This window comes from Phocoena sinus, chromosome X (assembly GCF_008692025.1).
Source record: "Phocoena sinus isolate mPhoSin1 chromosome X, mPhoSin1.pri, whole genome shotgun sequence".
Classification (NCBI taxonomy): domain Eukaryota; kingdom Metazoa; phylum Chordata; class Mammalia; order Artiodactyla; family Phocoenidae; genus Phocoena; species Phocoena sinus.
This window is the reverse complement of record NC_045784.1, coordinates 18725851-18742127: the sequence shown is the minus strand read 5'-3', so window position 1 is coordinate 18742127 and position 16277 is coordinate 18725851. Positions and strand designations below refer to the sequence as shown.

Sequence of the window (16277 nt, the reverse complement as noted above, 5' to 3'; positions counted from 1 at the left end):
GTCTGATAACATCTCAAATTCAACATGGCCGAAACTGAACTCCTGATCCTGCCTTCCAAACCTGATCCTCCCCACAGTATTCCTCTTCTCAGTTAATAGCACCTCCATATTTCCATTTAATCAGACTCAGAGCTCTTACTCTCAGATCCCTCAACAAATCTGTCGGCAAACTGCGCTGGTTCTATCCTTCAGAATGTATTCAGAATGCAACCCCTTCTCACAACTTCCACAGCTACCATCTGGTCCAAGCCACCATCATCTCTGGCCTGGTCCCTCTGATAGTATCCTAATTGGCCTCCCTGCTTCCATTCTTGACCTGATACAATCTCTTCTCAACACAGCAGCCAGGGCGATCCTCTCAACATAAGTCAAGTCACATCAGGCCTCTGCTAAAAAGCCTGCATTAGCTCCCCACTTGACTCAGAGTAAAAGCCAACATTCTTACAATGTTCTACAAGGATTATAAAATGCCACACCATCCCTGTTATTGCTCTGACCTCAGTGCCTACTTCTCTCACCCTCATTCACCCTGCTCCAGCCACGTGGACCTCCCTGCTCTTCCCTGACCACTCCAGGCACATCCCTGCCTCAGGGATTTTGCACTAACTGTTCCATCTGCTAAGAACACTCTTCCCCCAGATAGATGCCATATCTATTTCTCTCACCTCCTTCAAATCTTTGCCAAATGTCATCTTCACAATGAGGCTTTCCTTGATCATCCTATTTAATCCTACAATCCACCCCCACATATTCATACCTTCCAGCAATCCCGATTTGTCGTCTTTACCCTGATCTCATTCCTCTGTCTTCCAGAGTCCTTATCATCTTCTAATACACTTGCTAATGTATGCACTGTATTGATTTTTTTGTCTACCCTCACCAATAGAATGTCATCTCAATGAGGCCAGGGATCTTTGTTCTCTGTTGTATCCCAAGTGCCTAGAACAGTGCCTAGTATATAACAGATGTTCAACAAATATTTGTTGAGTAAATGAATGAAATTAAACCTCAGCTTTTATTAGTGGATTTATCTGGTTGAGCCATTAACACCACTACGACAATTACGAATAGCCACAGATCATGGGTACATGGAAGTTGATTACAATGCTCTTTCTATATATGTTTACAAATTTACAAAATAAAAGGATTTCTTTTTAAGCTTATGAAAAAAATTGACAGTGTTTTCTGTGAAATAAATGTCACATCTCTAGTTTTTAGAAGACAGCATAAGGAAAGGGGGGAAAAATCCCTGCATTTTGTTTGTTTCTAAGCCACTTAATAGTTGTTAAATATGAGAGGGTGTGGAGAAAAGGGAACCCTCCTACACTGTTGGTGGGAATGTAAATTGGTACAGCCACTATGGAGAACAGTATGGAGGTTCCTTAAAAGACTAAAAATAGAACTACCATATGATCCAGCAATCCCACTCCTGGGCATATATCCAGAGAAAACTCTAATTCAAAAAGATACATGCAACCCAATGTTCATAATAGCACTATTTACAACAGTCGAGACATGGAAGCAACCCTAGTGTCCATCAACGGATGAATGAATAAAGAAGATGTGGTGTACACACACATATACACATGATGGAATACTACTCAGACATAAAAAAGAATGAAATAATGCCATTTGCAGCTACATGGATGGACCTAGAGATGATCATACTAAGTGAACTAAGTCAGACAGAGAAAGACAAATACCATATGATATCACTTATATGTGGAATCCAAAAAAAATTATACAAATCAACTTATTTACAAAACAGAAATAGACTCACAGACATAGAAAACAAACTTACGTTTACCAAAGGGAAAAGGGGAGAGGGATAAATTAGGAGTTTAGGGATAAATTAGAGGGATAAATTAGGAGTGTGTATATATTAGATACACACTAATATATATATAAAATAGATAAACAACAAGGTCCTACTGTATAGCACAGGGAATTATACTCAATATCTCATAATAACCTATGATGGAAAAGAATCTGAAAAACAATAGATATATATGTATGCATAACTGAATCACTCTGCTGTATACCCAAAACTAATACACTGTAAATCAACTATACTTCAATAAAAAAAATTGTTTGTTTTCAACCCAATCAAAAAATGGGCAGAAGACCTAAATCGACATTTCTCCACAGATGGCCAATAGGCACATGAAAAGATGCTCAACATCATTAATTATTACATTATACTATATATGTTATATATATAACTATTATACACATAACTGTATCACTTTGCTGTACACCAGAAACTAACACAACATTGTAAATCAACTATACTTCAATTTTTTTTTTTTTTTTTTGCGGTACGCGGGCCTCTCACTGTTGTGGCCTCTCCCGTTGCGGAGCACAGGCTTACCGGACGTGCAGGCTCAGCGCCATGGCTCACGGGCCCAAGCCGCTCCGCGGCACGTGTGGACTTCCAGGACCGGGGCACGAACCCGCGTCCCCTGCATCGGCAGGCAGACTCTCAAACCACTGCGCCACCAGGGAAGCCCAAACTATACTTCAATTTTTAAAAGTTGCTTATTGTGAAGAACAAAAAGTAAATAATAAAATTGGCAAAAAAACGAGAAGTTGTTAAATATATTACAAATCACTTCATCACTGGGTCTCCAGCTTCCTCATCTGTAAAACAAAGAAACCTGACTAGAAATCTCTACCTTTTGTAATTACAATAGTTCAAATATCCAATCCTAAAATTATTTAGGTCCTCTTTTTTCCTAAGCATTGCCCTAACACATTTAATCTCTACAGGAGAAATTCTGACTCTTAAAGGCATGATTTCATGCTGTTTCCTCATTTCTAAATTTTCTTAATTTTCATGATAACATTCTACATTGAGTTTGAGTTTTCAATTAATATGGTACTGCAGGAATTCCTCTTGAAGCAAAGCTGTTCTCTAGATTCGTCACTGGAAGAGCTAGAAGGCTGATATTGGCCTGCTGACCATATCCATGTCAGATCTTGTTAACCGCCCTTGTTTTTATCAGCTGGGGAGCAGCGCTTACCACCTCCTTCTTGTCTTCCTGGAAGTGTACATCCACAAACATTTTTTCCAACAACATAAGGGAGCGTACTTCAATAAAGTTGACACACTTGTCCCACTGAGGCAACAAAGTTGTGTACCCTGGATTACCTGTGGGAGATAATTGATCCAGACTGAGCTTCACTTGGATAAAACCAACGACTGAAAAAAAGTTCAAACAACCTGAAGGAAACTGTCTACAAAACACTGCAGGCCCCAACGCAAATATATGTGTCAGATAGTACACCAAAGGTAAAATCGGATGAAGAAAAATATTCTGCTTATCCCATTATATTTAAAACTAAGTGAAAATATTTTAAGAGTGGATAATAATGTATTCCTCCTTTCCTTCCAATTCTCCCCATTAAACAAAGGATTTGGACAATAGCATAGCTTTTCTGCAGTTAACAGGGATGAGAGGGGATGCTGTCCAAGTGTCCAGATGGTAGTTAACATCTACTGAGAACTAAAGTTCCACCAAGAAAGGTCTAACATCAGTAGGTGATCAAAGCTCCTGCCCAGTGAGGGTTTCCTTGCTCTGGGAAGTACATTCACAAGACAGACCAGGAAAATATGCCCACCATGAACACCCAGGAAGCATATTTACATTGTGTCATAACAGAACACACTGGTGACCAAGTAAAAATAGATGTAAATGTTTTTCTCATCTGTCCAATAAACCATTTCAAGAAAACACTTACAAACAAGTAAGGAAGCTCCAAAGCAGGACTTGGAGGGCTCAAAGGTTTACTCTTGGGGGATGAAAGCAAAGAAATAAATATCGTTTAAACTGCCCTTGCAGGTTGGGAGTTTGGAGCACTCAAAATGCAAAGTGAAGGCAGACAGCAAGGGACGGAGGCTCTGAGAATGGTGGCAGGAGGCATCCCTTGAACGATGTTAGATCCAGGTTGTTGGTTCAGAGCAAATGGGATTAACAATGAAGTTCATCTATTCTTCCTCTACTTACTGATAACACAACGACTCTCAGAGATAAGGAATGAATGAATCTATTTTTAAAACTTCTAGAGAAAGAGATCCTACAATCTTCTTTGGCAATTCAGTATTATATTTAGCACTTTATGCTCAAGAAACATCCCTTCATACCTAACCTCAAATTTTCACAAACTACTTCTTACAACTCTCTGTTCTCTTCACAGTGGGGGTGGAAAGCAGCTGGGTACCATCTTTTATGTGATCCATGGGAGTTAACAATACACAGAGATACATATATATAATCTACCTTTTTTGTAACTTAACCCTTTGATATGACCTCAACATATATAGTTGTTTATATGAGTTCTCTATAAAGCTCAATACTCTAGTGACTTTAAGGGCCAAAATGTATCCAAATAATTGTGCTACTACTCAAGAGTAATGACCCACTAAGAAACTTCTCTACTTATCACTTTCTCTAGTAACTAAAATGTCTGTTAAATAAAGTTATAGCTTCCAAAATTAGCCATTACTTAACTCCAAATTGAGATAAAATTAACTAAACATTTTAAAGTCACAAAATTCTTAAATGTTAAAACAAAAAAAGCCACAAAATCCTTAAGCCCTGTATTAGTAAGAGAATACTCAGACAAAAGCCTCTGAAACAGAGTAACACCTATGTAAGTTAAGAGGAGAACAAGAGTGGGAGAGGAGGCAAAGATCACAGAGCTGGGTGAGGAGGGGAAGAAGGAAAAGTGTTTCAGGCAGTTGAGCCACTTCTCAGAGGAGATTAAACTTAGGCCCTCTTTGGCCTAGTAGAATTCGGGTAAATTAAAAGACTGAAGATCAAGGTAGAGTTAAAGACAAAACTCTACCCCTAAATTAAAGATGAAACTTTACCATCTAATACTTATATCATGCATATTTTGAATATTCAGAATACTGAAAATGAAAGACAGTTACAAATATATCACTAAGAAATATTAAAATTATAACTACAGGGCTTCCCTGGTGGCGCAGTGGTTGAGCGTCCGCCTGCCGATGCAGGGGACACGGGTTCGTGCCCCGGTCTGGAAGGATCCCACATGCCGCGGAGCGGCTGGGCCCATGAGCCATGGCCGCTGAGCCTGTGCGTCCGGAGCCTGTGCTCCGCAAAGGGAGAGGCCACAGCAGTGAGAGGCCCGCGTACCGCAAAAAAAAAAAAAAAAAAAAAATTATAACTACAATGACCCACTTAAAAACACTGGGGGAAAGGGGAATAAACTGATAAGAAGGGGAGAGCGAAAACAACATGATGGTCCCAAGTATTGCCCTCAATATATAGCCTCATCAAAGAAGAGCTTGAGTGTACCTTACTGTATGTAAGGTTTACCTCAATAAAAAGAAAATAAGCCCCAAAAAATAGAGTTTGAGATGCAAAACTCCCTCTGTTTAAACAATTGGATTGTTTCATCCAATCCCTAAGATGATTTTATTGGGTTGGTTAATATACAGACTGTTCCAGCATGTGAAGTTATCCAGTGATGTAACATTGCAATCTTCTTAAAACGTACCCGTGAGAATTCCAGCCACCTATACTGAAAGCGCCTGCTAGGTTTGGAATTCTGAATAAACCATCCTCCACACCAAATAGTTTGGCAACGGTCCTGTTAACAGAAAGAGAAGCACATTTGTTGTGTTGAATTTGATATGTGATGCTCTGCAGAACACCCTGGGAAAATCTGTTGGCAAAGCTCCATGGAGGGTACCTCTTGCTCATACAGAACTGCAGAACTTTCACTGAGAAATGACATAAGATGATACAGTGTCAATAAGCTCAACCAAAACTGGCTTGCTTTTCACCACCTAATACAGATAGATGATATGAAAATTCCAGCCCCAGGCCTCAGCGTGAACATTTTGCTTTCCCACTCAGGACATGGAGTCCACTGTTACCCAGCCTTTCATGTCTAGAAATTGTCAAGAACTTCCAATTATTAAGTGACTTGATAAAATGAAGATGAATTCTTACCTTTTGGAAACAAAATGCAATATATTGGCTAATACCAATTATCTAGATATGCACCCTGGTTGCAAAACTACTAGATGTGGGAGTTTGGGCAAGTCACTTAAGCTTGCTGATTTTATCTTTGCCATACAATGAGAATGATCCCTACCTTATAGGGCTACTGTGAAGTTAAAATAAGTAACCAAATGTTGACAGAGTAAATTCTAGTTTTCATGCTGCTGTTCACTTCCAAACATATGAACAACCCCATACACTCATGTAATGTCCATAATACATATTTTTAAAACCCGTTACATTTTCTTAAGTGTTGCCGTTTTATGTGCCCTGACCTTAGAAGGATGTGTGATCTGAGTTAATTCTAACTCAATAGTGATGATGAATTTTTAATGACCCATCCCCTCCCAGCTGTGCCATTACCATGGTGACTAATAACACACATTCCTGAGATGGCTCTCGGTCAGCCAGCCATGTGAGAGCAGTGTGACATGATGAAGGCAACTGGCCCATCAAGAACAACCCACACTCTCATTTGCATGGCACCCTAACCCAGTGGACATGCACTCTCAGCAAATTCAATTTATTTCAGCATATACACCCAATATATGTATAGTCATTTTAATTTATACAGAGATATACTAATGGACTAACATATCAGGAATGTTTTTCACAAATATAGAAATAGACATTTTTGAAAGATAAAATGAAATAAAGATATTTTCCAAAGTCCTTAGTTAATCCTTCCAAACACCTTTTAGTTAATTCTTCAAGACACATTATCCATACAGGATTAGGTTAATACATGACAGTCAATGTAAATCAACATCTCATATGGTTGTCTTGACTATTTCAAAATATTTTGACCATATCCTTCCCGGATCTGGTTAGAACACCATTGCTTTTTACCTTGTCAGCTGGCCAACCAAGATGGCGTAACTAGAGTGGGAGAAGGGCCACTTCTGCCATTCTTTTCCCATTCACTTTGTGCTTATACTATTAGTAATAGCTTCAATTCCTGTTTCTCTACAAGAATTTTTTAAATCACTTGTCCATTTTGTGAGGATTAAACCAATAATAAAATTCATAAATCTACAGGTATATGTAAATGACCTGAGATTATTTTTAATATGTGGAATAAAGACTAACCAGTGAAGGTAACACTGTCTTGCCTCATATGTGCCATGCAGCTCAAATGAAGGGTCCATGGCCATCTATATAGCAAAACTCAATATAGCCTAGTTATTTTTTCAATGGAAAGAATAAAGATATATAGGAGTTCTAAAATTTTCTTCTCAGACCCACTTCCCCTCGGAGACCACCACTCTCATCAGGAAAATCTAGCCCTTGTCCATGCTCTTTTGAGGCACTATAATAAACATGCCGTTTTAGGTCATTCCTTTGGACGTTTTGAGTTCATATCCCTAATCCTGAGCAAGACAAGAAGTGCTCACTGAGCACCTACTGCTGTCCAAGTATCGTCCCAGATGCCATGAGGAATGTAAAGAAATAGGAACTCATCACCCACATTCAGAGAACTTAAGAGTGTAGGTGGGGGACAGGGAACTTCAGATTTCAGCTTGTTCATGAAAAATGGGGTTTTTAATTGAATGGGATACACGGTAAGTACATAAGGAACCCTTCTTTCATTCACTCATTCAGCACATCCTGAGCACCCGATACGTACTAATAGTTCTAGGTGCTGGGGAGATGGACAGCTGAGAAAGCTATACCCCTGATCTCCTGGGTCTTTTAGCCAAGCAGGGAACCAGGCAAGCACAGAAATAATGATCTGGCAGACCCCAGCACCCAAAAGTGCATGCCAGGCACTGGGCTGGGGAGAGTGCACACCTCAACCTGAGGGATGTGAGTAGGCCTTGGGAGGGGGACAGGGCTCGGGCTATGAAGGCTTCAGGGTGTGAAGCAGGAACATGAACTCTGGACAGGCTGAATAATGCAGGAATAGCTTCTGTGTTGGAGGGGATGCTGAGCAGGGCCATCACTCACAGAGCTATAGGCAGAAAGGCCAGCTACAGCAGGGAACACACAGGCTGCAATTAGGGTCCGAAATCTAGATTGTTAAAGGGGCAGAGCCCAACCCTAACACAAGGTCTGTATGTTCTTCAACCTTAAAATACTGCTTTTGTGGTGTGAGAGCTGTGCTGGCTCCATAGGTAGAGATTCAAAGGAGGTCCATGGCCAGCAGATATGCTTACGTGAATTCAAAAGCTATTCCCTCAAGGGGTCTGTGATGAGCCAGATCAATTGGGGAAGTTGTTAGGACGTGGCCTAATGCTGGCGGTAAAAGAGGCAGCACGATGCAAGTATGTTGGGGTTTTAGATTTTTCGGCGTTTCCTGCTCCCTCAAAATCACACCGCTTAAGGCATCCCATATTATCTATAACTCCCACAGCACTGCTATAGGAGAGATGTTATTGTACGCATTTTACATAAAAGGAAACTTGACGCCTAGAACCATTAAGTAATGCCTCATGATCCCATAATCAGTCGGTCTCCAACTCAGTAGAATCACCTGGGGAGTTTTAAAAGTCCAGATGCCCAGGCCACACCAGACCAATTAAATCAGTATCTCTAGGGTGAGACCCACGATAAATATTGTTTTTAAATCCCCCCCAGCTAAGTCCAATGTGCAGCCAAGTTGGAGAATGGGTGTAATAAGCAGTGGAGGCTAGACCAGACCAAGGTGTATCTGACTCTTAAAGCCTCTGCGCTTTTCCCCATGCCACACAGTGAGGGATTAACACCTCTAGTTCCACAAAGATTTCCTGGCCAGTCACAGGGACCCCAAAACACTCTGACAACCACACTTCAAAGAAATCTGTGGGTATGAAGAAAGAACAGTGTGTGAGGCCTTCATAGGCAAGGCACGACCGAGACGATAGCACACAAAGACCTCTGAGAGCTAGAAGACGGAATTGGGGAAGCTCGCACAGTGAGGCAATGGCGCTGATGAGCTGCTCCAGCGTGCTATAAATACACTGACAGAATGCTGGGGAGCACAGCTTTGGAGTGCTAATATTACCACGCCAGGAACAGATCTGACCATAATGACTGAATTACTGACACTTAATGCTCAGATGCATCAAAAAACAAAACAAAAATAAGACTCAGCAACAGTCCCTGAAAAATAACACATAATACCTTTTTTTTCAAAAAGCATTTTTAGCAGTATGGTAATTTCCCCAAATGGCAATAAATAAAGTAGAGGAAAGCAAAGCATCTCAGGAGAGAATCCACCACTAACAGAGCAGCATGAAATCATTTCCCAAAGCCTCTGACTAGGAAGATTTTTTTTTAAGAAGATTTTCCTGCCCCTTGTTTGCAATTAGTGACAGCTTACATTTAAGAGATCATAAAGACCTTTTTTGATCCTCATGACGATGCTATGGGGTGGTTATTATTATTATTCCAATTTTCAGATAAATAAAACAAAGGTCAGAGGTCAAAGGACTTCTAAGTATGGGTCAATTCCAGGACTAACATTTGGGTCTTCAGATTCCACAGCTTGCATTTGCTCCTGAGTCAAACCACCTGAGGTAAGCCAAACAGGTACCTCTTGAAGGTTCTCAAAGCCAAAGAGACCTTCCTAAATCCTAGAGGCAGTCCAGAGGTATGCAGCTTCACCATCACCTGAGAACTTGTTAGAAAATTCCTGGGCCTCCCCCAAGATCTACTGAATCAGAAACTGTTGCCTCTTTTTTTTTTTGGATGCACTGCACAGCATGTGGGATCTTAGTTCCCCGACCAGGGATCGAACCCATGCCCGCTGCAGTGGACGTGTGGAGTTTTAACCACTGGACCGCCAGGGAAGTCCAGAAACTGTTGCCTCGAAGCCAACATCCAAGTTAATGCTAGTTCCATCACCCAACATGCTCAACATCCCCCTTTTCTACTCTTCCCTACCTGGAAAATTCCTCCTTATCCTTTGGGGTTCTGCTCCTATGTCACCTCCTGCACAGTGGGCATTGGGCCATCTGGTTAACTTTTAGAAATTTTTAGGAAGTATCTTCTATGTGAGAAGTACCATGCTAGGCCTTGAAGTTACAAAAGCAATTACAGGAGTGCCCACCATCAGATGCTCACTGAGTCGTGGAGGTGAGGGAGAGGAGCAAACCAGAAAATTAGGTAAGTTCTTTGATATTTTGCTCCTGGGCACAAAGCTAGACTATATTTCCCAGCTTCTCTTGCAGTTAAATGGGTCATGTGGCTGAGTTCCGGTCAATGGACTACGGCTTGAAGTGACACATTCCACTTCTAGGCCTTCCCACAAAACCTCTTGTGCAATCCTCCACTCTCTTTCCCCATCCACTGGCTGAATGGAGAGGATTCCAAAAAGCCAGAGGAAGGCAGAACCACAAGATGGAAGGAGCCTGGGTTCCCAAGTCCCTACTTGGAGGAAAGCTGCCTTACAGGGACACCCATGTTGGACATTCCAGGAGCACAGAGTACATTTGCATTGTACAAGCCAATAAGAGTTTAGAGGTGCTTATCACAGCGATTGGTGTGTCCTGACTAATGGGATCCCAAGGGCACGTTTCCTTGACCACTCTTGTGCCACAACACAAGTGAGGAGCAAAGATGATTAGCAGCCTAAAAACCTTACTGTGCCATGCAAATAAAGTGCTATCAAAATTCTCAAGAAGCATATAGTGTTTTGAAATCTCATAAACATACACAGAATACAAGTTGTTTTTGAGGAATTGGTTGCTGAAGAGTAAACTATGTGACAGAGGTTTGTTTTTTGTCTATTTAAAACTGAAGCTTCATAATATCTGCAGGTCATTTATGTTATGTACATAATGTCTGCAGTTCACTTTTCTATCTATATTTTCTTACACTATAGTTCACTATGTTTACATCTGTCTAAGTTATCATTTTGTCAAGAACCAGATTAATGTCTTCCTCCAATCATGGTCTTTCTTGGGCCCTTTGTCATGACAGGTCCTGCAATTCTAAAGTGTAATCACCACCAAAGAGATTATCTAATACAGTAAACCAAGGCCCAATCTATCCCCTGGTTGTAAATTATGCTTTTGTGGAAGTAAAATTAATACAATTTCCGAAAGTACCTACTAATTTACAACTGAAGATAACACAGACACTAGAAGAAACCAACTCACTAGGTGCTGAAGGATGCACATACAGCATGGCAAACTCCATCTTTCAACAGAAATTACCTCCACCATTGAAAATGTGCTGAGTAACTCAATGGCATAGAAGTACAAAATCATTTGGGTCATATTTTATAGTATTACGGAGCTAGGAAGTACATATGAAAAAGTTTTCTAAAGCAGTGAGTCTCCCAAAAAACTAATCGTAAGATTCCTGGGATGCTTGTTAAAATACAGACTTCTGGGCCTCACCCCAGATCTACTGCATCAGCCTCTAAGGAGGAGGGCCCTTGGAATCTGTATTTTTACCAAGGGCCCAAGGTGATGCTGCTGGCATTACTGGTCCACAGACCACACTTGGAATAGCAAGGCTCTACCTCACAAAGAATCTGAAGTGAATTTATTATTTCTACTCTCCCTTTTCTGCATGTTTACTTTTTTGTATGCCTTCTTCAATGAACACATATTGTTTTTATCATAAGAAAACAGCATCTTAAAATGAACAGCTCTTCAAAAGTGTCTAAGTGTTTTCGTAGGTGGGGATGGATGCTAAATTTTATTCCTAGGACTTTGGCAGGTGCCTTTTTTCCAACACAACTCCTGGTAACATAGCCTTGTCTAAGTCCAAATAAGAAAGTATGAGTATGGAGGTTCCTTAAAAAACTACAAATAGAATTACCATATGACCCAGCAATCCCACTACTGGGCATATACCCTGAGAAAACCAAAATTCAAAAAGAGTCATGTACCAAAATGTTCATGGCAGCTCTATTTACAATAGCCCGGAGATGGAAACAACCTAAGCGCCCATCATCGGATGAATGGATAAAGAAGATGTAGCACATATACACAATGGAATATTACTCAGCCTTCAAAAGAAATGAAATTGAGCTATTTGTAATGAGATGGATAGACCTAGAGTCTGTCATACAGAGTGAAGTAAGTCAGAAAGAAAAAGACAAATACCGTATGCTAACACATATATATGGAATTTAAGGGAAAAAAATGTCATGAAGAACCTAGGGGTAAGACAGGAATAAAGACGCAGACCTACTGGAGAACGGACTTGAGGATATGGGGAGGGGGAAGGGTGAGTTTTGACAGGGCGAGAGAGAGTCATGGACATATACACACTAACAAACGTAGTAAGGTAGATAGCTCGGGGGAAGCAGCCGCAAGGCACAGGGATATTAGCTCGGTGCTTTGTGACAGCCTGGAGGGGTGGGATGGGGAGAGTGGGAGGGAGGGAGACGCAAGAGGGAAGACATATGGGAACATATGTATATGTATGGCTGATTCACTTTGTTATGAAGCGGAAACTAACACACCATTGTAAAGCAATTATACCCCAATAAAGATGTTTAAAAAATAAATAAATAAAATAAAATAAAGTATGATTTTTAATTATGGCCCGGCAATTAGCCTATTAAGCTGTCTTTGTCAACTATTTGACCTTCCTGCGCTTCATTTTCTGTAGTCAAATGTGAATGGCTTCATGAGGATGTAAAATTCTCTTTCCTGATCTAAAATATGACACAAGTGAACCCATCTATGAAACAGACTCATGACTGGTGGTTGCCAAGGGGGAGGAGGTTGGGGGAGGGCTGGAGGGGGAGGTTGGGGTCAGCAGATGTGAGCTTTTATATATGGAACGCATAAACAACAAGGGCCTACCGTACAGCACAGAGAACTATATTCAATATCCTGTGATAAACCATAATGGGAAAGAATATTAAAAAAATAATGTGTATATATATATATATATATATATGTATAACTGAACCACTTTGCTGTACAGTAGTAATTAACACAACATTGTAAATCAACTATACTTCAATAAAAAAAATTCTCTTTCCTGGACATTTTTAGCATTCCCTTGTTTTGTAGTGCTAAAGGAACAAAGCAACAAATTCTAAAACATTCTTTAAGAAAAACTTGACAGTTCCTGAAGTTGTTTCATCAGTCCAATTTTTCTACAGTTCTCAGAGTGATCTTATGCCTTTTCAATACTGGTACTTTGGTTTATTGCCACAAAGTGACTTATTGGCTTAAAAGAAACCAGAAAAAAACAGCAAAAGACCGAGAATGAACTGGGGAAAAACAAAGATGTTCATATAGAAAGCTCAGAAAATAACATCATTATATGACAAGTTCCCAAAACTAATAAACAATTTAGGCTTTCAGAGAGAAAATATGGAGAAAGACCAGAAATAAGGGGCAAAAACACTGCGTATTTGTTGTCATCATAGCAAATAAATTACACCAGATGATGGTTTCGGCCCATTTGTCACAAAGGGCACCATGACCTTCCCTAAGACTCTTTTGATGTAACTTTCTTTAAAAACAGTTTTCAAAGGACATGAGAGGGAAGACCTTATAATTTAAAAGGAAAAATAAAAGTCACAGTAAAATGCACAAAAAAGCTCTTACTTCTTCCTCTCAGAGCCTAATATCCTAAACAAATCCTTAAAGTACTGAGGGACACGGACCACCACATTCTCTGAGGGGCCGATGTCTTTCAGTTCGGGGTAGAGTCTGACATCGATGACCTTCCTGATGAAGCCCAGCCAGTCAAACTGAGGAGAGAGAGAAAAACAACATAGTGAGACAACCTCTGGGGGGCAAGAATCAAGGAGAAAGGCAAATAGAGTCAGTTGAATGTATTCCATTGCTTGTGACTTCAGACCAAATAATTAAACGTTCAACTGCTCAAATCTAGAAAATAAATTCCTGATCACTGCCACCCAGACCAGACCTACTGCCTGAATGGTAAATGGAATGTGTGCTCTGTACCGTCTGTGTATGCACCACACGTGCGTGCACACACTCCCCCAGTAATGCGCACACGCGCTCCCCTGGCCTCTCCAGCACTCCCCCTGCCTCCTCCACTCTCCCCCTCCCTCTTCCTTCCTCTCCCTTCTCTCCTGGGCTCTCCCTCCTTCCTTCTTGCACTCTCCCTCCCTCCTGCGCTAGCCCTCACCTCCCTTCTCCCTGCACTCTCCCCCACTCCCTACTCATTCACTCTCCTGTCCACACCGAGAGAGATGCCCCATTACATTTCTGCTCTTCCCTCTGGCATAGCCTTTCTTACACAGAGGGAAACAAGCAGCAACAAAAAGTAACATGTGTCCCCTCTTCACAGCATCACTATCTTGACGTTCTTACCTGGCTACCCCAAAAGTCATCCCCAGTCTTCCCTTCTTTTCCTCCCTTGCCTGCCTCCACTATTGAAAAGGAAAACCAGTCACTCACTTGCCCAGCCTAGCCTGTAGGTAGGGATGGCCATGTGCCCCAATCCTACTTGATAAGAAATAAAGGGAAGACACCTGGAAAGGCTTTGGTTTTTCCTGGTAGAAGAGTTACACATGGCCCATACTGGTGCTTCCACCTTCTTCCTGCCCTGAAGGCAGATGTGACATATGCAGCTGTGGCAGCCACCTTACAACCTTGAGTCATCAAACGTGAAGTCAAAAAGCCAACACACTGAGAAGAGTGGAGCAGAAAGAAAGAACTTGGATCTTTGATGACATTGTGCAACAGCTAAGCCAACACCAACAGCCACCTATGTCTAGACTTCTGTCATGTAAGAGAACAGGCTTGAAGCTTTTAAGCCACTCTTGGAAAAGTTTTCTATTCCCTATGGCAGAAAGCATCCCGATGCACAGACAAGGGATATTTTATGTGATGACTGACAAAGATGATGACGAGCAAGACGACCAATGGTAGGTTTTACGAGGCAAAATTTTACACACAGGTGAAACAGAATCGCTTGTCAAATGACCAGTTAAGATACAATTTCCTGGGTCATTTTCACCAACCTGGGGAATCATAGCACTCAGTTGGGAAATGTTCATTTTGTTGTACATGGCCTCACTGGTTCGGTTTTCATGTGGAATCATTATCTGTTGGAAAGAGACTTTGGTTATTTTTTTCAAATGACCCATTTCTTACTGCATGACTACTTTCTACATGTGCCAAAACATCTGCATAGTATCATAAACTTTTTCAAGATTTTGGTGTGGTGCCGAACCTGGGAGAGAAGAAAAAAAGATATCACTTCAGGCAGGATTAAGAAAATAAAAAGAAACTTTGCTGTCCTGCTCAGTGTGAAACACTGTCCTCGGTACAAAAATAACTACTCGAATCCCTCCCATCCCTATAACACGGATGGACAAAACCTGTTACTGGCTCGGGCTTGACAGCCAAACTAAGGTTGAGCAATTGAGACAAACATCCCACCTTCACCTGTGGTGTCCAGGTAATGACCTCCATAGTTCATGGACTACAGGCCACCCCTTCATCCCTAGGGGAACATTCTCACTGAAGAGCACTAGACTATCTGGACACCACTGCCACCTGTGACCATTCTGTCAACAGCTCATTCCCTCACTTCCCCTCTTCCCTCTGGTTTCTCTGGCCTTGAGATTCCCCTGGCCCCAGTGCTAGGGGTAGGGGTTCAGTTACCACCCAGACATATTGCCAAGTCTGCATCTACAGCCCTGACTCTTCACACTCCTCCATTCCCAATACTTATGCTCTTGGCCATTTTGGCAACACCAAATCTAAGCTTCTAGCCTCTGCCACGTTTAGTCTGAGAAGAGCAACAACAATCATCTCCTCAAGGGCCACCTTAATCACTCCCGTGGACAGGCAGTAGCTCCCCGTGCCCCTGAGCACATCATGATTTCGCCTTAAGACCATCCATCATCTGATTCCCTCGCATTAAACTTGCCACCTTCCAACTCACACAGGACTCTCCTACCCTTGCACCCCCATCCATCAACACCACCCTCATGGTCTGAACCGTAATTCAACACTTTGCCTATGATTCGTTTTCTTTTTCAAGTCTTTCCAATTAAACTCCATTTGGGGGCTTCCCCAGTGGCGCACTGGTTAAGAATGCCAATGCAGGGGACACGGGTTCGAGCCCTGGTCCGGGAAGATCCCACATGCCACGGAGCAACTAAGCCTGTAAGCCACAACTACTGAGCCCGCGAGCCACAACTACTGAAGCCCGTATGTTGCATCCTCTGCAACAAGAGAAGCCACCGCAATGAGAAGCCCACGCACAACGAAGAGAAGTCCCCGCTCGCCTCAACTAGAGAAAGCCTGCGTGCAGCAACGAAGACCCAACACCGCCAAAAATAAATAAATTTTAAAAAAACAAAAA

The 16277-nt window shown here is 41.6% G+C and overlaps 1 protein-coding gene across 1 annotated transcript in view; it reads right to left on the bottom strand.

Moving 5' to 3' along the window:
* Positions 1 to 16277, bottom strand: part of PHEX (phosphate regulating endopeptidase homolog X-linked) — a 198222-nt gene that overhangs the window by 126085 nt on the left and 55860 nt on the right. Inside the window, 5 exon segments of the mRNA XM_032619721.1 lie at positions 3024 to 3151; positions 5523 to 5566; positions 5568 to 5619; positions 13524 to 13683; positions 14926 to 15009. Of these exon segments, the coding sequence (XP_032475612.1) occupies positions 3024 to 3151; positions 5523 to 5566; positions 5568 to 5619; positions 13524 to 13683; positions 14926 to 15009 (468 nt within the window).